The sequence below is a fragment of the Cricetulus griseus genome (genome assembly GCF_003668045.3).
Source record: "Cricetulus griseus strain 17A/GY chromosome 1 unlocalized genomic scaffold, alternate assembly CriGri-PICRH-1.0 chr1_1, whole genome shotgun sequence".
Lineage (NCBI taxonomy): Eukaryota > Metazoa > Chordata > Mammalia > Rodentia > Cricetidae > Cricetulus > Cricetulus griseus.
The window spans coordinates 61,568,794-61,593,863 of record NW_023276807.1 but is presented as its reverse complement, the minus strand read 5'-3'; the positions used below and the strand labels follow the sequence as shown (position 1 = coordinate 61,593,863).

The following is a 25,070-nucleotide window of genomic DNA, read 5'->3' as shown; positions in this document are numbered from 1 at the left end:
TGTGGTTATCAGTGAGCAGCGACCATGTCACCACCATGGTCACCCTCTGAAATGACTGTCAGTAAAGCATTTAAAATCCAGCTACGGGGCTGTAGAGTTGGCTCAGTAGTTAAATGCTCTAGCTACTCTTCCAGAGGACCCGGATTTGATACCCAGTATCCACATGGCAGCTCACAACTGTCTGTAACTCTAGTTACAGGAGATCTACCTCTCTTCGGGACACCAGGCACTAACATGGTACACAGATATATATGTAGGCAAAAAACACTCATCCATCTAAAAATAAATAAAAGAAATCTGTAAAAAAAATGAATGAATGAATGAATGAATGAATGAAACTAAAACTATAAAGAAAACAATAAACACAAAATAAAAAGCCAGTCTTGGTAGTGTACACCTATAATACAAGTAAATCACCAGGTAATTACTACCCCACAGAGAGGCCCCTGAAGAAAACACAATGGGTGAAATAATGCTATAATTCATTCATTCTTGAACAACTAAAGCACACCTTTACAAACTATGGAAAAGAAGGAAACCCACAATGGTGACTCGTGCCTATAATTCCAGCAATGGGTAGGAGGGTGTCGTAAGTTTTAGACCAGCCTGAGCTACACAGTAAGTAGTTGGCCAGCCAGCACTACATACCAAGATCCCCATCTCAGGAATAGAACTATATTATTAAATATTCTCACTCCCTTCAATACCACCTGTAGAGTTTTGTTTGGTTTTGACGTTTTGTTGTTGTTGTTTGGTTTTTGGATTTTTTTGTTTTGGGTTTTTTGTTGTTGTTTTGTTTTGTTTTGTTTTTTTGAGACAGGGTTTCTATGTTTATCTGTCCTAGAACTAACTCTGTAGACCAGGCTGGCCTCAAACTCACAAAGATCTGCCGGCCTCTGCCTCCCGAGTGCTGGGATTAAAGGCGTGCACCACCATGCCCGGCTAATTGTATGCCACCCATACACTTAAGAGCTAACTACCACCTATATTGCTATTAGGACTTCCCTGGTCTCTGGAGTAGCAGCTGAACAACCTACTCTGCACTGGGAAAGCATACTGTGAAGGATATGCTTTTGAAATGTTGTTAAGTCTGATCCCAGGAGTTGCGAAATTAAGCCAAACCATTAGTTCAGTAACACCAGATGCTATGACCAAGTACTATGAAGTCCCAATGACAGTGTGTTTTGGAGAAAGCTGGTAAGACTGACCTAGGACCAAATACTAAATTTGCTCTTATTAGCAAGCTTCCTTGATCAAGTTCTTTAACTGCTGCCTCAGTTTCCCCACCAACAAGACCTGGATGCCTTTTGCAGTTCTAGCAGTGCATTTAAGTTAGCACAGATCCCATGGGCAAAGGCTGGTCACTAATTCTAGTAAGTGTTGTTGTGCATGGGCACCTGAACATCCATCTGAGTGACCAGCTATAAGTCAGGGTCTTGAACAACTTTGGGATAGATAGTTCACTACAACAGTTCACAGGACATACATAACAAAGGGCGAAGCACAAGAACAGCCCAGTGGAAGAGATATATAGAGCAAGGGGTTCAATGCCTTCTGCAGACAGGCCACCCACACACCCAGAATCTTCACAAGGTTTACTTCCTGAAAGCTCCCCAAACTCATCATTTAGGAGTTTCATGGAGATTCCATTTCATAGACAGGGTTAATAAAATCATTAGTCATTTGTGACTAGTCTTCAGTCTCTCACCTCATGGGAGGGGTGAGAGAAAGGGTTCTAACACCCAAACCACATGGCTGGTTTCTCTGGGGACCAGACCCAATTCTCAAGCCACCTAAAAGCACATCAAGGTCTGCCTCCTAACAGACCTCAGTAACTTTGAAAGGCTCTCCTTGTGAACAATAAAACATGCTCCTATTACTCTCCCTGAAGAAATCCCAAGGGTTTGGCTCTGGTCAGGAACCCAGAACAAAGATCAAATATTCATTTCCTATTATCACACGTGTGCCTAAGAACTTGGACACTTTCTGCCTTCGGCCCAGAACACTGGCCTGAAACCTGAATCACTTGGATCTGTATTCCAGTGGAACTTCTGGAAGTCTTATCTGATCACCTACCAAAACAGTCTTCTTTGTCCTTATGCTTCCCCATCCAGTGTCCAGGCAGGGAAGCTGACAAGGACCTAATGCCAGGCAGTTCATTGTCAGCATATTTAAAACACATTTGGGAAAAAATTTCCAAGCAACAATCATTTCAATCCAAGTACACAACAGAGCTTAAGATGTGACTATATAGAAATACCTTTGCAAGATACATGTGACCATGAGGGTGGGTTCTATAGCTAAACAGCCAGGAGTCTAGTGTGGTCTCTTGACTGGGATAGCATAGAGGTCAGCAGGCCATAAAACACATGTGACATTCCCCCCTCAAGGTGGGTTCCACTGAGATCTAAAGACCTCAAGATCTCAAGATCTTTAGATCTAAAAGATCTAGAGATCTAAAGATCTAAAGAGTCTAGGATAATCGTTCTGAGAAATTTGGGAGAGGTCTACCTCCACAAATAGCAAAAAGTAAAAAGGTCACCAGATCATTAGCAATATCCATTCTCAGCTTTTCTGGATGAGATATATATATATATATATATATATATATATATATTCCACACACACATATATACATTTTTCAGATATTATATTTTAATCTTTCCCCCTGAGGAGACACCCCTGCTTCATTAACATTCCTGGTTTTCTTAGTGCTTCTCTGCAAGTCCAAGGACCTTTGAGCCCCTCAACACCTACCCTGCTGTTTACAATCACCTTCCCTACTCCATTCTATGAGAATGCAATTTCCCTAAAGAAAAGGTCTTAAGTCATAGCTTGATCCTCAGACCTCAGCATTTCTTACACAGTACTCAAAAAGGCAATTGCTGGACAGCAGAAAAATGGTACTAGAATGATAACAGCAAATGCCAGGGTTGGAGCTGGGGATGTAGTCACTGGTGGAATGCTAGGGCCCCTAAGTAGGTCTTTAGCATAAAATTAAAACAAAGCCTATATCAAAGCATCAAGAGCAAAAGACCTACATAAAATGGATTTGATTTTCTAAACCGCAAAAAAAAAAAAAAAAAAAAAAAAAAAAAAAAAAAAAACCAGAAAAAAAGACAGAAAGGGGAATGGGTTGTGAGAATTTAATAAGAGAGTGAACACAGAGAAATTAAAATACACCATGTAGCACATAGTCAGCTGTGACTTTGGCTAACGACATTATCAGTGTAATTCACAAGAGGGTGAGGTCAACATGGGCCAGAGCAGTTAACCAACCGCTCCAAGGAGAGGCACAGGTCTTGAATCTCATCTGGTTAGATAAAGACTTTGCTCTCTCATGGGGACAGGGCAAAAGATAGGACATGTCTCCTCCTCTGCTCTGGCCACCCCTACCCAGTATGTGCTGTCTTCATGCCATGGATCAAATGCTGTTTTCACACCCTAAGAATTACCTACTCACCAGCCTCTCTCTCTCTCTACCCACCCGTTAACCAACTCTCCTTTTTATTTCTACACACCAGAATCTAAATGAATTTCACTAACAAGAGACATTCAATAAAACTGCTGGATAAATTAACTTCACAGACCTGTACAAAAGGACCAAGCTGCTACATACATACATACATACATACATCAAGTATATAGGACCAGCTGAATGGCTCTGTGGGTGAAGTCACTGGTCACCAAGCCTGATCACCTTCCCCCCACCATACATACATAAAATAAATAATGTTTTTTTTTAATTCAAGTACAAATAAGGCAAGATGGCTCACTGTCTTTAAGCCTGATGACCTGAGTTCAGTTCACATGGTGGAAAAAGAACTCCAGTAAGTTGCCCCTGACCTCCATAATAAACACACACACACACACACACTTAAACGATTCAAGTGCAAAGATCATGTCAACTTAAAAGGGGAAAGAAAGAAAGAAAGCAACCAGCAGGACCACCCACAAGGGAATCACCAATGGACTATGGGGACACCTATGTCACTTTGTGAAATAATCTCCAAAATATACTTACCTGAAAAAGTCGGAGAATATAAAACGTGCTTCCAATTAGGCAAGGCAAAATATTCTAAAGCAACAAACAAACACGCAAACCTTCAAGAATTGTTCACATGCCTGAGACCTACAAGTGTCAGTAATATTTGCGGACAGGAGACATACGTGAAAAAAAGAACTGGAAAACAGATCTGCTTTTCTTGTTAAATATATCTGTACTGTTTGCATTTTTAAGAGATTGAATTAATTAGCTGCTTGTATTACTCAAATGAACGCCTGTAAACTACAGAACTTGGGTGCAGACCTTATGAGAAACCAGGCGACGAGTAATCCACCCCCAGATAACTAGTTCTGGGCAACTAGCGCTTTTACACAGCAACCCCACGCTCAACTCCCAGAAAAGTGCCGGTCTCGAAAAGGTTGAACGCCAGAGGACCAGAGGCACACACAATCTAGACGGCTTTCCTCCCAGACCACCCCCAGAGCCGGGCTCTGTGGGGAACGTGTCCTCAGGCACGAGTCCCGGAGGAACCGAGGAGGAAAGCGCTTCGGGCAGGTGCGCACACCGCGCGGATCTGGGGAAGGAAACTTACTTTCTGACTGGCCTCTTTAGCCGCGACCTGCCTCTCCTGCTCAGGCACAGTCCCCACAAACGCCAACTTCTTCCTGGGATCCATCCCGGAGCCCAAAGGTCACCCGGTCAGGGGAGGGAAGAGCGACTCTACAAGCCAGGGAGAGGAGGCGCGAAGATGCGCATCTGCGAGCGGTTCCTGGGGACCACACGGCTCTGACAAGCGAGCCCCGGCTCTGCGGACCCGGTGCAGCAAGGTCCGCGGTGCGCTGGGGAGGAGATGCAGCCCGGGGCCACAGCCGCAGAACGCCGGCTCCCGCGCAGCCCCCTCTCCACCCCGCGTCCCGCTACTGCGGCCGCCGGGGACCCGCCGCCACCTCCGCAAGAGTGGACTCTGTACAGGGCGATCAGCTCGCCGCCCGCCCGAACCTCCCATTGGGTCCCAACTGGCTGCCAGTTCCGCGGTGGGGGCGGGGCGGCACGCCCGAAAGGGGGCTTCCAGACTGGAAGGTTGCGGGGGGAGGGGGGTCGAGGTCAGGGGAACCCACTTATCCATCACAGGCCACGCCCCCGGCTCCCCCACGCCCATTACCACTGTGGTGCGGCCCAAGTGGGCGGGCCCATGTGGGAAGCGGCTATTTGGCAGCCCGTAGGAAGGCGTGTTGGCAGGAGGGGCGTGGCTATATCGCACGCTTCCGCTGGAGCCAATAGAGAAGAAGAACAGCCAAGCGCTTCCGGGCTGCAAGGTTGTGGGTGGGCAAGATGGCGGCGGACACCGGGAGCTGGCGCCTTTACACGCTGCTGAGGTGAGGAGCTTGGTGGCCTGCACTCACGGGGTGTCCCCTCCTTGGTGGACGTACTTGGGGAAGCCCAGCTAGACTGTGCCGGAGAGCTGTCTTCGTCGTGCCTCAGTTTACCCCGGATGTTACGCCTGCCTCGCTACTGGCCGAGCAGCTGGTTCCTTAACCCGTCGTTGCCGCTTCTCTCTCTGCTTCATAAACCGCTTGGTTAATTCTCTGCTGCTTGACCATCTGTTGACTTACTCTTTCCCGTTTGATGTTTAAATTATGAATACAATTTTAAAGATAAAATATCGTTTTCTGTGTAAAAATTAGGGAATAGAAATAATAAATAGGAATGCTAACCACCCGGGGATTAGCACTGTTGTTATAGGTGCGTATTTCAAAAGATGTTCCTAACTTATCATGGCCTACTGAAGTTCCGTCAACACCTTTGTACTTTGTCAGGTTGAAATTTTAGAGCTAGCAGCTGCCTCGATGGTGGCGCACGCCTTTAATCCCAGCACTCAGGAGGCAGAGGCAGGCGGATCTCTGTGAGTTTGAGATCAGCCTGGTCTACAAAGCTACACAGAACCCCTGTAACAAAAACAAAACAAAAGGCTAATTTGCTCTAGCACATTATTGTTTCCCCTGCTGTATGGGTTGCCTCCAGCTGTGTACTGTGTACATTATAGTGGTTAACTTTCTGCATTATAACGGTGATTTGATGAGTAATCCATAACTTTAGATTGTAGTTACCTGTCTTTAAAGCCTTTTAATTTAAATATGGGTAAATATTGGCTAGGAACTAAATGTTTACCTGGCATGTATGAGGCAATGAATTCAGTCACCACTGGAGGGGGAGGAAAGAGTATTAAAAATAATTGGATATTTTTTTATTACACCAGAATATTAAAATCTTTTATTACTTCAAACTAAAGAGTCTGTCATTGTCCCCAACAGTTGAAGCTTTTTTATTGATCCATTTTTTAAAATGTATTTATTCAAGTTAGGGATCAAGCTTGTTTCACATGTAAGTCCCTTGTCCCTCTCCCTCCCCTCACCCCCATCCCTCCTCTCCCATCCCCAACCTACCCCCAACCCCATCCAATAATTGGATATTTTGTTGTCAGACTTATAAGCTACAGAAATTCTCTCTGATACTAAGATATTAAGCAAATATGTAATTTGTAGCCTTATTTTTAAATTGACAGCAGGTTGATTTTTCACCTTTTATTTATTTCAGATTTTTTTATTCACTATTCTTTCCTGGACTGATTATATGTGGAGTTCTGTGTGTATGTTTGGTCATTGTCCTTTGGATAGTCAGGAGACATCTACAGAGAAAGAAAAAGTCAGTCTCAACCAGCAAAAATGGAAAAGAACAAATGGTGGTTGCATTTTTCCATCCTTACTGCAATGCTGGCGGTGGAGGAGAAAGAGTTCTCTGGTGCGCTTTGAAAGCCCTGCAGAAAAAGTAGGTATGCATCTTTCTTAGCTAACACACTGCACTGCTGGTCTCCTAAGAGCATAGTGAATTTTAGTTTTGGCACAGTGTTACACAGCTGTCATCCCACCTTCTCTAGAGGCTAAAGCGGGAGGATTATTTGAGCCCTGAAGTTGTAAGCCAGCCTGGGCAACATAAGGAGAAACACCTCTCAAAAGGAAAAAAAGGCTAGCTTTTAAAACATGCTCTTATTTCTCAGATAAGCTACATGAGACTGGAGAGATAGCTTAGCGGTTAAGAGCACTGACTGCTCTTCTAGAGGACCCATGTTCAAATCCCAGCACCCACAAGGCAGTTTTAAACTGTCTATAACTCTGGTTCTAGGGGATCTGACACCTTTGTACCAACACACATAAAGATTTTTATTTTTTTTAAAAACTACATGAATAAAACCTATATGAGACTAGACCCTTCAACATCCCATCCTAGATGGAGAGGGACTCCTAAGGGCCCACCCATTCATGAGAAGCTAAAGGCAGTTAATGTTTGCTGGAGGTGAGGGACTTACAGTCCTCTGTGCTGTAGGACTAGTAAGTTGCCCTTGTTAAAGAAAAAAAAAGTGAGTCTCCACTTGTGCTCACACTGGCAACCCTAGTTAAATACCCACACACCAGAAAACACATGAAGGTAGAAAAAAAAAAAGATTTGTTAGGACAGGGAAGGTGATAAGATATGGGGGCAAGGGGTACGATCTTTGTGTGTCTGTGTGTGGTAACAGTGTAGAAAATTATTTATTTCTACTTGGTTTTATCAAGACAGGGACTCATTATATAGCTCTGGCTATCCTGGAATGTAGACCAGGCTGACCTCAAACCCACAGAGATCTGCCTGCCTTTGCCTCTAAAGGAAAGATTAAAGGCGTGCACCAATATGTACAGCTGAAAATAATTTTGTAAAAGTACGCAAAAACATAAAAATCTCTGGGGTTTGTATGAAACCTATCTAGGTGAGAACATATTCCCAGATCCCCTTAGAAAAACAACCCCAAATTGTCTTAAATGCAAGTAACTTTTTCCTTAGTTGGCATGCTTTTAACTGAGAAAAATTTGCAATCTTTACAAGAAATGAAATAAGCATATAGTTTGGGCAAGCATTTGTGTATGCTTTTGTGCTCATGCATGTAGAGGCCCAGAGCTGATGCTGTGTGTCGTACTCAGTTGCTCTCTGCTTTTTATTGAAGCATGATCTGTATCTGAACCTGGACCTCAGAAATCCTGCAAATCGCCCAGAGAATCCCATGTCTCTGCCTTCCAGAGTGCTGGGGTTACACACGGCTGCCACTATTTTTTTTTTTTTTTTTCATTTTGGTTTTTCAAGACAGGGTTTCTCTGTAGCCTTGGAGCCTGTCCTGGAAACTTGCTCTGTAGACCAGGTTGGCCTCGAACTTACAGAGATCCATCTGCCTCTGCCTCCCGAGTACTGGGATTAAAGGTGGGCGCTGCCACCACCTGACCCAATGGCTGCCACTTTTATGTGGCTTCAGGGGTTGTAAACACTGGTCCTCACACTTGTGTGGATACACTGTATAAAATACACTATTGTGAGCTGGGTGTTGGTGGCGCACGCCTTTAATCCCAGCACTCGGGAGGCAGAAACAGGAGGATCTCTGTGAGTTCGAGGCCAGCCTGGTCTCCAGAGCGAGTGCCAGGATAGGCTCCAAAGCTACACAAAAAGAAACCCTGTCTCGGAAAAAAAAAAAACAAACAAACAAACACACTATTGTGTAATTTAATAAATATTAATGTAGTTTAGTATAATCAGGATATAATTATGTGTGTGTATATATATGTGTGTGTGTATATATGTGTGTGTATATATATGTATGTTACTTATAATGTGTTTAAGAGAATTTGCTACATTAGAATTAGTTAAGTACTGAGGAAGTCTGACTGAAAATTGGGGTACCAAAAAAGGGAACAATATGTTTATAACTACTTTAAAATAATTTTTTATTTTATGCTTATTATTACTTGCATGTATAAAGTGCTCGATATGCATGCACTGCCCACAGAGGTCATTGGATCCTTATGAGCTGCCATGTGGGTACTGGGAACCGCACCCAGGTCATCTATAAGAGCAGCGAATACTCTTGACCACAAGACATGTTTCCAGAGCCAGGAATTAATTTCTAAAGGAGGTATTACAAATAAGGGGGAAAATACTAAGTAATGCTTTAGAATTATGATTCTGTCAAGGCTGGAAGGGTGGCTTAGCAGTTTGGAGTGCTTGCTGCTCTAGCCCTAAGGGATCTAACACATTCTATCAGCACTCCTCCCCCACTACACACACACTTTAGCTTTTTTATTTTCTGTGGTTCTAAAGGTTGAACTCAGGACCTTGTATATGATGAGCAAGTGCTCTCTAGCTAAACTACTTAAAATAAATTTTTTAATATTTCCTAAAAGTGAAAACCTCATTCATATGTCAGAAGTTACTGTTGGAATTTGCTCCATTTAAAACCCATAGTAGAAGAAATGGCAAATAATTAGATGACATGATATCTTAGTCTCATCAAATGACTGTAGCATAATACCTTAGACTGGATGGTTTATAAACAAGAGAAATTTATTGTTCGTAATTCCAGAGGTTGGGAAATCCACAATCCAGAGCCAAAGGATGTGACTCACTTCATATGTAGCCACTGCTTGCTGCATCTTGATGTTGTGATGGAGTGAACAGACTCCTTTAGTCCTCTTATAAGGTACCACAAAGGGTCTGAGTGTAGCTCAGGGGTGAAGTGAACATTACACCTATACAAGGTTCAGTCTTCAGCAGCAAAAAATAAATTTAAAAAGATACAATTCCTATTAATCCCATTTTGAGTCCCTTTCTTTTTGTGCCACTCAACTAGAGACTAGATTTCAACTGCAGAATTTGCAGGTGACAATCAAACTACAGCACATGGTCATTTCAAAAATTAAGAGTAAAAATCTCAAGGAAGGGTAGAGTCAGTAGTATAAATGCAGTAAATGAAAAAGGGTAGAAAATGTTTTCAGTATAAAAATAAGCTTGCTTGTGACTATGAGGAAATTGTAATGTTTGGCTTAGGTTTAACCTAAATTACATTTTGTTTCAGGTATCCTGAAGCCGTTTATGTTGTATATACTGGTGACATTAATGTCAGTGGTCAACAGATACTAGAAGGTGCTGTCAGAAGATTTAACATCAAGTTAACTCACCCAGTGCAGTTTGTTTTCTTAAGGAAACGCCACCTTGTGGAGGATTCTCGGTATCCCCACTTCACATTGCTAGGCCAAAGCCTCGGATCTGTTCTTCTTGGCTGGGAAGCTCTGACACAGCGTGTTCCTGATGTTTACATCGATTCAATGGGATATGCATTCACACTGCCTCTGTTTAAATACATAGGGGGCTGCCGAGTTGGGAGCTATGTCCACTACCCCACTATCAGCACTGACATGCTCTCTGTAGTGAAGAATCAAAACACTGGATTTAATAATGCAGCTTTCATTAGCAGAAATGCTCTTCTCAGCAAAGCAAAGCTCATCTATTACTATTTGTTTGCTTTTGTTTATGGTCTTGTTGGTTCTTGCAGTGATGTAGTCATGGTGAATTCTTCTTGGACACTAAACCATATTCTCTCACTGTGGAAAGTTGGCCATTGCACTAACATTGTTTATCCACCTTGTGATGTGCAGACATTTCTGGACATCCCCTTACGTGAGAAAAAGGTGACCCCAGGACATTTGCTGGTTTCCATTGGCCAGTTCAGGCCTGAAAAGAATCATGCTTTACAGATCAAAGCCTTTGCTAAGATGTTAAATGAGAAAGCAGCTGAGTCACACCCTTCACTTAAACTTGTCCTTATTGGAGGGTGTCGAAACAAAGATGATGAGCTTCGAGTAAGCCAGCTGAGAAAACTATCTGAGAATTTGGGAGTCCAAGAAAATGTGGAATTTAAAATAAACATTTCATTTGATGAATTGAAGAATTACCTATCTGAAGCAACAATTGGGCTGCATACCATGTGGAATGAGCATTTTGGGATTGGTGAGTTTTTCTTTCCAACAAGTTTGTGTGATGCTGCAAGATACTCATTAAGGTCCTTGTCTTAGTTACTTTTCTATTGCTGTGACAAACACCATGACCAAGGCAACTTATAAAAGAAACATTGAGCGCTCATGGTTTCAGGGATAGAATCCATATTAGTAGCACAAAGGCATGGGGGCAGAAAACAGCTGAAAGCTCACATCTTAATCCACAGCATGGAGTCAGAGAGAGGCAGAGAATGGTGCCAAGTCTTTTGAAATGTCAGGGCCTGCCCCTCTGATGGCCACAGCTCCTAGTCCTGCCCCTCTGACACACCTCCTCCTCCAAGACCACAGCTCCTAGTCCTGCTCCTCTGACACACCTCCTCCAAGACCACAGCTCGTAAGTCCTTCCCAAACAATTCCACCCACTAGGAACCACATATTCAAATACATGAGCTTTTGGAGAACATTCTTCAACCACCACAGTTCCTGTGGTTGTTCTAGAAACCCCTACTAAGGCTGTAAGTCACTCTAATAAATCCTTGAATTCATATACTTAGTCTTTCAGTTCTGTTCCCTTAGAGACCCCTGACTAACACAGAGTGACACAGGCAGCTGCAGATGTGTCGAAGATCACTGGGGAAAGTGAGAGCAAGAGGAGCCTCAGTAAAGAGCTGAGCAAGCACAGGTGAGCAGATAGAAGGAGGCTGCAGAAATTGTCACAGACTATAGTTTGCAAAGATGGAACTGGGGCTTAGTGACAAAAAGGAAAGGAGCTGGGCCCCAGGCTGCACACTGAGGAAAGAAAGAGGCCATCAGTGTCCTAGGGAAAGATCAGTTGGTAAGAGAACAAGAAGCATAGGTGAACTGTGGTAGATGGAGCGCTGAGTTACAAGAGAGCACATGGAGTCTGTGAATACAGACAGCATCGTTGCTAGGTCTCTTTATGAAAGGAAGTGAAAGAGTACAACTAGGGAAGGCTGGATAGAGTAATTTATACCTTCACATACGTCATGTGGCAGGCAATAACCAAAACTTACCCAACTCCACCTTGCTGTTGAACACAGGCAGCTGTGTGTTTTGTGAGCAGCAGCACACTTTAGTTCTCAAAGATTGTTTACACTTTACTTTTGGTGTTTTCTATCTTTTTGATACATGTTGATCCTGTATCATCTTGGCAATATTGCATAGTTTTCTACTTTATGCAGTATGTTCTTTACCCACTCCATTGAGACAGGGTCTCACATAGCCCAACCTGGCATGGAACTTGTTGTGTAACTAGGGATGACCTTGAACTAATAAACATACCCTAATATCTTCACCTGACTCCATATTGGTAATTCGCTCATTAGACCTCAATCTACTTGTCTGTTTTAATCAAGAATAAAGCAGCATTATCATGACACTTTGAAGATTAAAAGGCTTAAAGGCATGGTTGCTGAGGAGGTAACTCACTGAGTATACTGCTCACTGTGCAAGCAATAGTACCTAGGTTAAGTCCCCAGCACCCATGTAAAAGGCATGTTTGACAGCATACCTGTGAACCTACCACTGGTGATAGTGGTGGAGAGTCTAATGCAGTGGTTCTCAGTCTTCCTAATACTGTGACCCTTTAATACAGTTCCTCATGTTCTGTTGACCCCCAATCATATCATTATTTTCATTGTTACATCATAACTGTAATTTTGCTAGTATTATTAACAGTAAATATCTGTGTTTTCCAGTGGTCTTAAGTGACCCTTGTGAAATGGTTGTTTGACCCCCACCCCCCAAAAGGGGTTCAATCTACAGGTTGAGAACCACTGGTCTAGTGGATCTTTAGCTCATTGGCCAGACAATCTTGACAAAACAGTGACCTCTAAAATCATTGAGTGTGTGGACAATCAGTGGAGAACAATAGAGCAACCAAAGTCAACCTCTGGCTTGCATGGGTACCTTCACAGGCAAGCACACACAAAAAACCTTATAATTGTTTTATTTTATATCATGTTAAATAAGCAAATTTCTAGACTCACAAATATTTAATCAAATGTTTCTGGGTCTCAGGGTTTTATTAAGGTTTGTGTTCATCAAAAACTTAAAGGCTTGTGTATTTTTTTGTTGTTGTCTTTCTCAGGAATTGTCGAGTGTATGGCAGCTGGCACAATTATCCTTGCTCACAATTCAGGAGGCCCAAAGCTTGACATTGTCATTCCTCATGAAGGACAAATAACTGGATTTCTGGCGGAGAGTGAAGAAGGCTATGCTGAAACCATAGCTCATATTCTCTCTCTATCTGCAGAAAAGAGGCTTCAAATCAGAAGGACTGCTCGAGCGTCTGTGAGCAGGTTTTCTGACCAGGAGTTTGAAGTGTCATTCCTGTCTTCTGTGGGGAAGTTACTTACGTAATGCCAAATTTGTAACATTCTAGATAATTTCTACAAAATGGAGCTGAGGGTGTGGAACAGAGGTAGAACCTGTGATTGTTGTGTGCAAGGTCCTGCATTCCATATCCAACATCAAAAAGAGGAAATGCTTCATTTTGAAACATCGTGACATGTAAATATTTTCTAAATGCATTCTGTATTGTAATAAAGACAACCTGAGCAATATTCTCAGCAATGTGTATATACACAAGGAAGTATTTAACAAAATGACAAAATTAGCTGTATGGAAAAAGTAATCTCATGTAGCTTAATGTGTATTAGTATTTTGTCTCAAAATCTGAACAATGCAAATCTCAGAGAAAAAAATTATCAAATTTTTATATACTCATCTTTTAACTTTTTTTAATCTCTTCCTTTCCCTGTGTTAATCCTTCAGTGCTCCTGCCTCCACTCCCAGAATGTTAAGGTTGTAGGAATGCACAAACAAGTCCAGTGTATGATGGAACCCGGGGCCTCAGGAAGCTAGACAAGCACTCTACCAACTGAGTTACATCCTAAGCCCCACATCCTATTTTTCAAATCGCTTTACTTTAGAAGAAAATTTTTGCTAGGTTTGTATTTGTTTTATGATGCTGGAGATAGAATGTAGAGCCTCAAAGTATGTTACAAGAGCAGGGACATTTGAATTCCCAGCAGCACAGAATGCACTGGGCCAATCTCAGCCAAAGACTTCCCTCCAGAGAAAATGGAAGTGCCAAGAGAAACAGCAGATAATCAATTGGCTGGCACTTTGAAATTTATTCTTCTATTTTTGGAATAAATTCTGTTTGAGGGGTGAACTTAGAGTTAGAGATTAAACCTGGAGCCATGCTCATGGTACACAAGTGTTCTAACCAGTGAGTGCTTTACCCCCAACCCCAGGAGTCCTGGCAAACAGCAGCATGGCTAACCCTTTTAAGTGTACCTAATAATTTTCTTAAAAGGAAAAAGCAGCTTCAAACAGGCAACTCTAATCCTACTCCAAAGCATCAGTCAAGAGATGGAATGACTGATTTCTTCCTGGGTGTGTACAGGTAGGTTGAAGTCAAAACACAGACAACAATCTTTCCCATAACTAGGTTTGTGTGGAATTTGGGTTTTGTTTAGAGCCTACCACAGCTCTTTTCTGTGGGTTTCTATCCTTAACAGCCCCACCCACTTAAGTCTGAAAGTCAGCCTCAATGCATTCAAGAGAATATCAAGCTAAGTTGCTTTTCTGAAACTGATCGTGTCATATCATGGTGCCCCTATAATGTGAAGGATCGTGAGATGGCATTTTGGAAAAAGTGCCAGGTGGTAGTTAGCATACTGGGCTGGACCTCGCTTCACCATTTATAGCTATCTGACCTGCTAACACTAAAGCTAAGCCTTAATTTTTTTGATTCTTGGGTGTTTCATCTGAAATCAAGCTATTAATACCTTCAGAATTGTGATACAAGATGTGAAGTGTATGAAGCTACTCTGAAGATTAAGCATTGCTTTAGTAAAAGTAACAACAGTCTAGATACAGTGACTAGATTGGGGAAATGGTGTCAGGGTAGCTTTTAGGGAAGGGAGAAGGAGGTAAATAAAGGAGGGAGGCTGAAAAAATAAAAATGTCTGAAAAAGCCACCTGTAATACATGTAATTCTGTGTATAAGTAAGCATAAATAATTTTAATGAACTTTTCTCATGTGGGCTGATGGTACTTCCTCCAAGAGCTAAAGACCACCTAACAAAAATCAGGGTTATGACCTGGTGTTCTGACCCTCAGCCCACTATGTTATTTTATGGCTCGTCTTTGAGGTAATATTTGGCTAGAGCTCACACAGCCTACCCATGCACACAAAAATATGGGACCAAAGATTACAGAAATTGGAATGAAGAAAACAGGATGTGATGAAAGAAAGGATTCTTGATTTCTTAACACTATTACACTAACTTCAAAATTATTTTCATGTATCCAAAGCATAAAATACGGTTTACATGTATATTCTTTTCTGTGTTCCTAACAAGGTACTGAAGTTTTTTGGTTTTTTTTACTAGATTTCAGGTACTGTACAAAATATCAAAGCTCATCTTTAACTGTTTCTAAGAAACTTCTGAGAGGCTGTTAAGTCCTCTACAGTTGTGATTTTTCAGTGGTCCAAGCCTTCTGTTTTGAGTCCACAGCAGTGGGGATTCACATTCCTATCTACAATGAGTGATAGCACAACTGTGAAGTATATGTTACATAGTCTTTGTATAATATATTTATAAATAATTGTGATGTGGAGCTATTGATACAAAATCCACTTGTATCTAAATCTGATGGGTGATTTCTAATTCAATTAAAATATTTTTCCACTTCTTCTTTTCCCTCAGACTCTTCCTACCTCTGGAATTCATTATCTCTTTTTCTTTAATTATTATTGCTACATGTATGCAAATAAATATGTAAATGCAACCTGCTGCATCCCTTTGGTGTTGTATTTGTTTTTAGGGATGGCCACTGGTATTGGATAACCAACTAAGGGGCTCATCCCTTGGGAGAACTAATTCTTTCTCAGCAGTCATTAATTCCCTATAGCTCTTAATCTAGGGAGGAGACTCTCAACCTGTAGGTTGAGACCCTTTTGGGGGGGGGTCAATTATCAGATATCCTGCATAGTATTTGCATTATGGTTCATAACAGTAGAAAAATTAGTTACGACATACCAATGAAATAATTTTATGGTTGGTGGTCACAACATGAGGAACTGTATTAAAGGGTCACAACATTAGGAAGGTTGAGAACCACTGATCTAGGGATTGAGCCATATAAGATTTCTTCATCCACTTTGACATATCAACTGGTGTGGTCATTGTTCAGGTCTTGTTTAGGCATAGTGTTGAGATTTTGTGGGTGTAGATTCCCTGTCTGTCATATCCAGAACAATATTGCAACAGACTACCTGGTCCTCTAACTCTTAAAATCTTTCTGCCCCTCTTTTCTATAATGTTCACTGAACCTTATGTGTAAGGGTTGTGTTGTGGATGTATCAGTTGGGACTGAGCACTCCACAGATAGGTGTTCTCTACACGTTGACCAGATGTAGCTTTCTGTATTGGTCTGCATCTGCTGCAAAAAGAAGCTTCTATGATCAGAAGTGAAAACTACACTTACCTGTGGGTATAAGGATAAATTATTTAAAATGCAGTTAGGAAAGCCGGGCATTGGTGGCGCACGCCTTTAATCCCAGCACTCAGGAGGCAGAGGCAGGTGGATCTCTGTGAGTTCCAAGACCAGCCTGGTCTACAAGAGCTAGTTCCAGGACAGCCTCAAAAGCCACAGAGAAACCTGTATCGGAAAAAAAAAATAAAAAAATAAAAATAAAACAGCAAAATACAGTTAGGAATTACGATGGCTTATGAAAGTGGCAGTAATACATTCTCCTCCAAAATCCATGACTTTACTAGCTAGGCATGATTTCCCTTCTGTTGAGTGAACCTGACATCCAATTTGGCAGCTATTGGTTTCCACCAATATATAAGTACCACTATTGTACCTTTGGAGACAGCTTATGCCAGTCATTGTTGTGGCTTATAGGTATCACAGCTGATCAGGATGATTGCTATCTTCCCTTGGCACTTTCTGGTATTATGAAATCTAGGTCTCAAGGAGGAAGCTTTCCACCTTGAATCCTGAAAGTCTTGTGTCTAAAGTGTGTGATGTCTTCAGCAATAGGGACTTACCTTCAACTCTGTTAGGTAACAAAGGCAATAGCAATCACCTATACTGTTTCAGAAGTCTCTTGATCTCCCATGACCAACAACTCAAAAGGAGGTTTCTGATACCTGGTACTAAGGATTTTGTTGGATAGCCTACAGTCCTTGTGGGAGGGGAGAACATTGTCCTGAATCCTCTGGAAGAAGTCCTCCAGCCCTTTATAGATGCTTTAAGTGAGTTAGAAATAATTATATCTCACAACTTGGTTTTGGTGTTGAACGCCAAACCCACCTCTGAGATATACCACCAACCCCATATACCTTGTTTTAATAATTTCCAGAGTATTTTACAGGATTATAATATAAGCAAAACTATGAAAAGTACCAGTGTTATTATTGGTACTTTCATAATATGTTTTAGAATATTATGTAAAAGTATCTTTGACACCAAACCCTTGATATGGATAAATAAATGCGAGCACATCTGTGTTCATGTGAATACAACAGAAAAGTTACTTCTGTTACATAGCTATGATAGGAACCTTTGCAAATTTCTACAAGAAAACTGGTCTCTGCAATTCAGCTCATTTCTCCCACTGTCCTTCCTCTTAACTCTACTCACCCCAAAGTGTAAGAGCACCCTATCTTTTGGGAAACAACAGTTCCAGTATTTTATCACTATTTGTTCCCTTGGACTCTATGTAAATGTTACAAGACACCTAAAAGGGAAGTGGAAGGGTTACTAGAGTTTCACTACCATTTGAGCAAGGACCATTGTAATAGCTGCCATATATAGCCAAAGCTGTTGTTTTTCTAATAAACTTTATTTTAAAGACAAACACATAGAGAAATGAACAAGTAGTTTCAATTTAATAGAGCTAAGCTAAAAACAGCTTTCATCAGAGTTGTCCCTCAAGAGCATAATCAGGGCAAAGGGTGTAAACTCAGTAAGATAGTGGATTTTTTCTTTAAGGATATGAATCCCCAGTAATGAGAAATACATTATTCATACTTGCACATTTTGACTGCGTTTGATGAACTATAGCCTTAGCAATACAAGTTAGGCAGGCCAAACTCTAGACCTTCACTAGAGTTCCTAAACAGGCAAGTGTATCCTTTCTTTCTCTCCTGGCTTTTCAGCACTGGAGGAGCTGGGAGCCTCTTCCCTTTCTTCTGTGGAAGTTGCAAGTTTTTCTAGGGATTCTATCATTTCACTTCTCAGCTCATCTTCAGATTCTTCAAATTTTCTGAAATAAGTCAAAATCAGTGTTATGATATAAAAGCAGTAATAGAAAAACTAGTTTCCTGAGAGTTATGCAAGTTGGATTTTCATCAGATAACAAATTATAATATTAATTTGGCTTGGGAGGGAAGTATGTGACTGAATGTGTGTGCAGACACAGATGCAGGTGCCTATATACATTCACGCAGAGACCAGAGAAGGACATGGGGAGTCCTGCTCTGTCACTCTTCAATATTCCTTCAAGACTGTCCTTCATTAAACGAGGCTCCAACTAAGCCAGCAATCATACTGTCTCTGCTCACAGCACAGGATACAGGCACACAAAGCCACACCCATTTTAGGTGGGTACTGGACCTCATGCTTATGCCCACCTAGAAAAAAAAATGTTTACTGTATAACACAATTACATTGGGCTGGGGATGTGGCTCAGTTGGTAGAGTGCTTGCCTAGCCTATGAAGTCTAACCCTTGATACATAGCACTGATTAAAGATGGTGGCACATCCCTATAAACACAACACCCAGGAGGTGGAGAAAGAAGATACAGAAGTTCAGGATTATCCTTGACTACACAGCAAGTTTGAAGCCAGGCTGGGATTCCTGAATCTCTGCCTCAAAAACAACACACACATGCACACATACACACACACACACACACACACACACACACACACACACACACACACACACACGTTACACTAGGAGCATCCCTATGTGGTTTGTGTGTAGTGTTTGTTGACTATGGCAAGAGATCATGTGAAGGAGGCATAGTGGGCAGGCCTTTAATCCCAGCACTCAGGAAGCAGAGGCAGCTTGAGTTTGAGGCCAGCCTAGTCTATAGAGCATGTTTCAGGACAGCTAGGGCTACACACAGAAACCCTGTCTAGAAAAACAAAAAAAGAGGCCATGTGGAATAAGTGACAGACCTACACCATGTAGGTTTGTTTAAGTGTACACTATGAGGTAAACACAAAGATGAAATCACCTAACAGTACATTCCCGAGAGCTAGTCTTTTTATTAAACAATGTGTGGCTATAGTTAATCAAAGGAGGAGCTAGATGAAGACAGATATGATAGTTTATCTTGGTGATTCATGGCAACAGATGATCTTAGAGAAAAGATTTCCCTCTTTCAAGGAGTACCAGGCATCATGGGCCATCATAAAATAGACTGAGAAAGCAATGGAAGGCAATAAAAGTGACAAGGGACAAGCTCACACTCAGTCTTCCAGAGAGCCCAACCCTGGAAGAGATTTGAGCATGTTTTTGTTGTTGTTGTTGTTGTTGGTGGTGGTGGTGGTGGTGGTGGTTGTTTTGTATTTTGGGGTTTTTTAAAGCATGTTTAGATGCTTGAGAGAAAGCAGTACAGATGGGAAACCCTTATCCAAAACACTGCTGCTCCTACACATTTCAAACTAGTTCTAAACCTGTAATAGAAAGATGGAAAATTACAGGGCTTGGGGACGTGATTAGGCCATGAGAGCAAAGCTCTAATGAATAGGGCATTGCTTTTATGAAAGGAGCCTGGTGGAATGTTTTTCCATTCCATTCAGTGAGCACAGAGTTAGACAGTATCTTTGAATCCAGGACTTAGTCTTCACCAGACATCAAATCTGTTAACATCTTGATCTTGAATTCAACAGACTGTAAAACTGTACACTTTCATCATTTATAAGTAACCTGATCCAAAGCTTTTTGTTTTAGCAGCCCAAACACTAAGATCTTTTTTTTTATTAGTATGTGTTTGGCAAGCATGTGGAAGTTAGAGGACAAACTTCAAACTTTAAAGAGTAATATCTCTCTCTCTCTCTCTCTCTCTCTCTCTCTCTCTCTCTCTCTCTCTCTCTCTCTCTCTCTCTCTCTCTCACACACACACACACACACACACAGACACACCATATTACAATGCTAGTAGTATGGTTGTATATTCCTATAATCCCAACACTAGAGAGGCCAAAGGACTGCAAGTTAAAGATGAGCCCAAGCTGCACAGCAAAACCCCATTTCAAAAAACAAAACCAGAAACAAACCCAAGTTCTCATACACACTAAGCAGGCATTCTTCCACAGAGCTGTGTTCTCCCTGCCCCTAGTCCCTAATGGTTTAAAATAAATAATTTAGAATGTAGTCTTCACAACATAATTATATGAAGTTCTTCATGGTCTAATTCTGCTATTTCTTGTGTTTGCAGTCTCTCTTAGTAGATTCTGAGTGGCTGTATTTGATTTTTGTTTTGAAAGTGGTCTCATCCGGCTAGATGCTGGATTTTTTGTTGTTGTTGTTTTGTTTTTTTTGTTTTGTTTTGGTTTTGGTTTTCGAGTCAGGGTTTCTCTATGGCTTTGGAGGCTGTCCTGGAACTAGCCCTTGTAGACCAGGCTGGTCTCAAACTCAAAGAGATCTGCCTGCCTCTGCCCCCACCCCCCACCCCCCAGTGCTGGGATTAAAGGCATGCGCCACCAAAGCCTGGCTAGATGCTGTTTTTACATGTTTTTATGAAGTTATTTTCATTTCTCCTGAGAAGGGTTTTGATATCTACTTCTTCTGAGATAGTAGGAGTAATAACACCCTTTAAATGTTACCCTTATGCTGTTTTCTCAGTGTGGGTGTTTCCAGGCTACCCACAAGTTGTTACTCAAACTCCAAATCTGAGCAAACTCAAGTCTGAGCTTACAAATTTCTTGAGGGATTTTTTTCCCCAAGTGTGGTAGTTTGAGTGAGAATGTCCCCAGTAGGCTCATATATTTGAATGTTTGGTTCTCAGTTGGTGGAACTACTTGGCAAAGATTAGGTGTTGTGGTCTTGTTGGAGGAGGTGTGCCACTGGAAGTGGGCTTTGAGATTTCAAAAGCCCACTCCAGTCCAGTCTCTCTCTGACTGTTACCTACAAATGTAAGCTCTCATCTACTGCTCCAGCGCCATGCTGCCACCATGCTTCCTGTCAGGAGATCATGGACTAAACCTCTGAAACCATGAGCAAACCCCCCAATTAAAGTCTTTCTTTTATAAGTTGCCTTTGTTATGCTGTTTTATCACAGAAATAGAACAGTAACTAAGATACCAAGATTGGGCCAAAACAGAGAAGCCACATTACCGGATTTTTTTTCCTAAACCCTTCTTGTTTTCCAAAGGTCAAGAATGGATGGAGCAGGGCCCAAAGAAACCAAGAGCCTAATAGATATAAAAGAAATGTACAAAGGCAGGAAAGGAAGAAAAAATATCACTAGAAAAGGTGTGACTAAATCTAGTGGAAAGACATGGGCGAACTGGATTGTTTCAGTGTTGGGAATCAAATGAATGCTTTGTACATGTTCAGTACATGCTCTCCCACTGAACCAGATACCCGGCCTCCACTCTTCACCAGCAAGGTAGATGATGAACTAACTCTAGTTGAGGTCATTTCTGTGGGAGATGTTGGTAAATTTTCCTAAAGTGTACTCAAAGAGATACATTAATGTGCAGCTTACATAGTAGTAGAAGACTTGCCTTGCATATGTGGGATACTGTGTTTGAATCTCAGAACTGCCAAAATTATTATCAGAAGTCATTTCAAATTAATAATATAAGAACATATGAATATGAGAAGAAAAAAATTAGGTTGGGTAAAAATATATACATTCATTTAAATGTAAAACCCAATATATGATACCCAGAGAGAATTTTAAAAGAATATATAAGGATGTTGGTGTTGGTGGTGCACGCCTTTACTCCCAGCACTTTCGGGAGGCAGAGGCAGGCAGGCGGATCTCTGTGAGTTCGAAGCCAGCCTGGTCTACAGAGCGAGTTCCAGGACAGCCTCCAAAGCAATACACAGAAACCCTGTCTTGAAAAAACAAAAAACAAAAATGAAAAAGAAAGAAAAAGATATATAAGGTCTTAGGTTCAGTCCCTAGTGCTGCCAAAAGACAAAAACTGTATCACCAATAACTGTAAAGTTAAGTGGTACCTATAGAAGGAAATTCAATTTACGGGAAAGTCCCTTTTAAACCACCAGGTACAATGAAACATGACTGTTTCCCAATACAGGGGAAGCTGAAATAGGAAGGGCATTTGAAATGATTTGTCTATAGCCTAACAACATGAAACATCAATCCTGTAACAAATAAAAATTCATCATCAGTGTGCAAATAAAGAATATGTGGCCTGTGTGTGTGTGTGTGTGTGTGTGTGTGTGTATTGGAGTTTGGGGGGTTGGGTTTTTTGTTTGTTTGTTTTGAGACAAGAGTTTCTCTCTGTAACAGCCCTGGCTGTCCTGGAACTCACTGTGTAGACCATGCTGGCTTCAAACTCAACAGAGATCTGCATGCCTCCTGAGTGCTGGAATGAAAGGCATGCACCACCACCAACTGGCAACTCATCATTTTGTGGGGGAGAGTTGAGACAAGATGTCATGGAGCCTGTACTGGCCTTGAGTTTGCTTGCAGCTCAAGATGACACTGAATTCTTGAACCCCTTGCCTTCCTGCCTATAACTCTCAAATGCTGGGATTATAGATGTGTACCCCTGTGTAAAGCTATCTTACACTCTAGGACAGAAAAAAATTCTGCTAGACACAGACACACAGGCATCTCTGCACACACATGCACAGCACAGAGAAGTGAGAAGTAGAGACATAGCTCAAACAAATCCATTTATGTTATAAAACTTGGTCCTCTTAAGTAGGACTCTATGGGCCATCTTCTATGTCACTTGTCTGTGACCTACTCACATATCACCATCCGATCCTGGATCCAGCTGCTCATCATCCACTACAATGCCAGAGGCTTTTTCTGCCTCTTCCTGGTCTTCTTTGGGAAGCTGTGGTTCCATCATTGCTACTGAAAGAAATGGTAAAGGTTAAGGTAGACTTGTCTATGCACTTGAGGAACAACATATGCCCACAATCCTATGGTGAATGCCATGCAATGATGGCACAACAAGGCACTGATAGGGATGCCAACAGATACATGTTGTGGTTTGGATGTGAAATGTCCCCCACAGGATCAAGTGTTTGAATACTTGGGACCCAGCTGGTGGTACTATGTGGGGAAGTTGTGGAACCTTGGGGAGATGGTTCCTAGAAGGAGAAAGTCAGTTGCTGGGCAAATAACCTTGATGTTTTATAGTCCAGCCCTGCTTCCTGACCCATCTCTGCTGCCTGGTGCTCTGAGGTGTGCAAGCTGCTGCCACATACTCCTGCCACCAATGTCTTCCTGGCCATGAAGGGCAGTGGCTCCTGAGATCATGAACCAAAAGAAGTCCTTTGTCCCTTAAGTTGCTTCTTGTTGAGTATTTAGTATCAGTGATGAGAAAAGCAATTAATCTAATATTCAGTTGTTTGGAGCTATACTAAAAGTAGTAGGCAATACAAAAAGACATTTTTTTAAAAAATGAGTATTGCAATAAAGATCAGACAGAGACAAAATTACCCCATTTGGAGGTTGCATAGAAATTATAAGAAAAGTATGAGTATCAAAACTCAATATTTGCTCAAATATGAACAATCCTTTCTCCTTCATTTCTGTTAAACCAGGGCACATCTGTGCTTTATACACATAGTGGTGTGGCCTGCAGAGCAAACACACACCTTCACCATTGCAGACGAGTCTTCGTGTTCACTCTTATTATCTTAGATTATAACTGAAAATCCACACATACACACCTTCACCATTGAAGCCTTATCTCAGGTAATCATCTTGATCTGGGCATGGTAACATCTGTCAGGAACACAACACTTGGGAAGCAGAGGCAGGAGGATAAACGAGTTTGAGGCAGTCTGGGCCATACAGAATCTCAGTTACTTCTCTTTTGCTGTGACAAACACCAAGGTCAGTTGCCGGCTTGGGTGAGATATGGCCTCCTCCTTGCATTATATTTGTATGAGCTTTTATTATTTCTTTTTAGGAGCAGAAAACTCCATAGGCCTTTTTCCTTTCACAAGTTATGGGATTAGCTGAGTAGGGTCTACCCTGAGGATTCCACTGCCTTTGTTCCATTTTGAATCTAGCCTCTTTTCTGGAACAAGCCCTGGCTCCAACATTAAACTTACTGGTGCTCTTTTTTACTTCAAACTGTGCATTTTGTATTTCTTTTTGCCCTGTTTGTTCTTTTCCATTATACAACTGCATAAGAAAAATTACTAATAACCACACAACAGAGTCAGCTGTCTTGAAATCCCCTCTGCCAGTGAAATCAGTCCACAACTCTTCAATTTAGCCATAGGCAGATTCTTAGGATAAGGACAAAAAAGCAGCCACATTCTTTCCCAAAATATCATAAGAATAGTCTCTAGCTGGTACTAATATTGTCCACATCTAAAACTCTTGAGCTTGGCCTCCATGCTCCACACTGCCCTCAGCACTGTTGTCTTCCAAGCTCCTACTATTATGGCCCATGAAGCCCCACTTATAGCATTCAACCACTTTCCTAGTCCAAAGTCCCAAAGTCTTCCACATCCCTCCAAGAAACAGCATGGTAGGTACCTGTCACAGCAATAGCCCACAATCCTTGACACCAATCTCTGTCTTAGTTACTTTTCTATTGCCATAACAAATTATCATGATCAAGGACACTTACAAAAGAAAAAGGTTAATTTTTGAGCTCATTACTGCAGAGGGGTGTTCATAAACATTATGGCAGGGGACATGGCAATAGGCAAGCAGGCATGGTGCTGGATAGGTAGCTGAGAGCTTGAGATAAAACCATGAGGCAGAAAGAGCTAACTGGGAATAGCATGAGCTTTTGAAATCTCAAACTATGCCCTAACAAGGCCACACTTCCTAATCCTCCTCAAACAGTTCCACTAACTAGTCACTAAGTATTGAAATGTATGAGCCTATGCGGGCCATTTTCTAGGTCTGGGAGGACAGCTTAGAGGGAGGGTGTGTTTGGCAGTCATGAAGTCCTATATTCCATACTTAGCACCATTAAAA

General features: G+C 41.7%; 3 protein-coding genes across 7 annotated transcripts in view; 1 reads left to right on the top strand and 2 right to left on the bottom strand.

Annotated features, from left to right (window-relative positions):
- Atp7b (ATPase copper transporting beta) overlaps window positions 1–5,083 on the bottom strand; it is a 77,379-nt gene extending 72,296 nt beyond the window's left edge. For 3 of the 4 annotated variants that reach the window (XM_035452194.1, XM_035452195.1, XM_035452196.1), the window contains exon 1: window positions 4,599–5,083. In XM_035452194.1, the coding sequence (XP_035308085.1) occupies window positions 4,599–4,682 (84 nt within the window). In that variant the 5' untranslated portion in view covers window positions 4,683–5,083. The remainder of the gene's footprint in view (window positions 1–4,598) is intronic. The other variant, XM_027395233.2, reaches the window with a different exon arrangement.
- A 182-nt stretch (window positions 5,084–5,265) lies between these two features.
- On the top strand, window positions 5,266–15,681 carry Alg11 (ALG11 alpha-1,2-mannosyltransferase). 2 transcript variants are annotated; one of them, XR_003481144.2, is made up of 5 exons: window positions 5,266–5,382; window positions 6,602–6,832; window positions 9,939–10,870; window positions 11,434–11,539; window positions 12,968–13,100. XR_003481144.2 is itself a non-coding variant. In XM_027395232.2 (4 exons), the coding sequence occupies exons 1-4, from the start codon at window positions 5,339–5,341 to the stop codon at window positions 13,237–13,239; spliced, it is 1,479 nt and encodes a 492-aa protein (XP_027251033.1). In that variant the 5' UTR covers window positions 5,266–5,338; the 3' UTR covers window positions 13,240–15,681. The 2 variants fall into 2 exon arrangements, 1 of the variants encoding a protein (XP_027251033.1); XM_027395232.2 differs by lacking the exon at window positions 11,434–11,539 and having other exon boundaries at window positions 12,968–15,681.
- Window positions 15,682–17,728: 2,047 nt separating this feature from the next.
- Nek5 (NIMA related kinase 5) overlaps window positions 17,729–25,070 on the bottom strand; it is a 50,589-nt gene continuing 43,247 nt past the window's right edge. Inside the window, exons 19-20 of the mRNA XM_027395236.2 lie at window positions 22,868–22,976; window positions 17,729–18,169 (exon numbers count right to left, since the gene is read on the bottom strand). Coding sequence (XP_027251037.1) covers window positions 18,019–18,169; window positions 22,868–22,976 — 260 coding nt within the window. The 3' untranslated portion in view covers window positions 17,729–18,018. The remainder of the gene's footprint in view (window positions 18,170–22,867; window positions 22,977–25,070) is intronic.

Bases quoted from the DNA above. Each gene is read 5' to 3' on its own strand.
- Alg11 (XM_027395232.2), top strand. From the start codon at position 5,339: ATGGCGGCGGACACCGGGAGCTGGCGCCTTTACACGCTGCTGAG. The intron at 6,833-9,938 runs GTAGGTATGCAT...ATTTTGTTTCAG, and splicing joins TTGAAAGCCCTGCAGAAAAA to GTATCCTGAAGCCGTTTATG. The intron at 10,871-12,967 runs GTGAGTTTTTCT...TGTCTTTCTCAG, and splicing joins GAATGAGCATTTTGGGATTG to GAATTGTCGAGTGTATGGCA.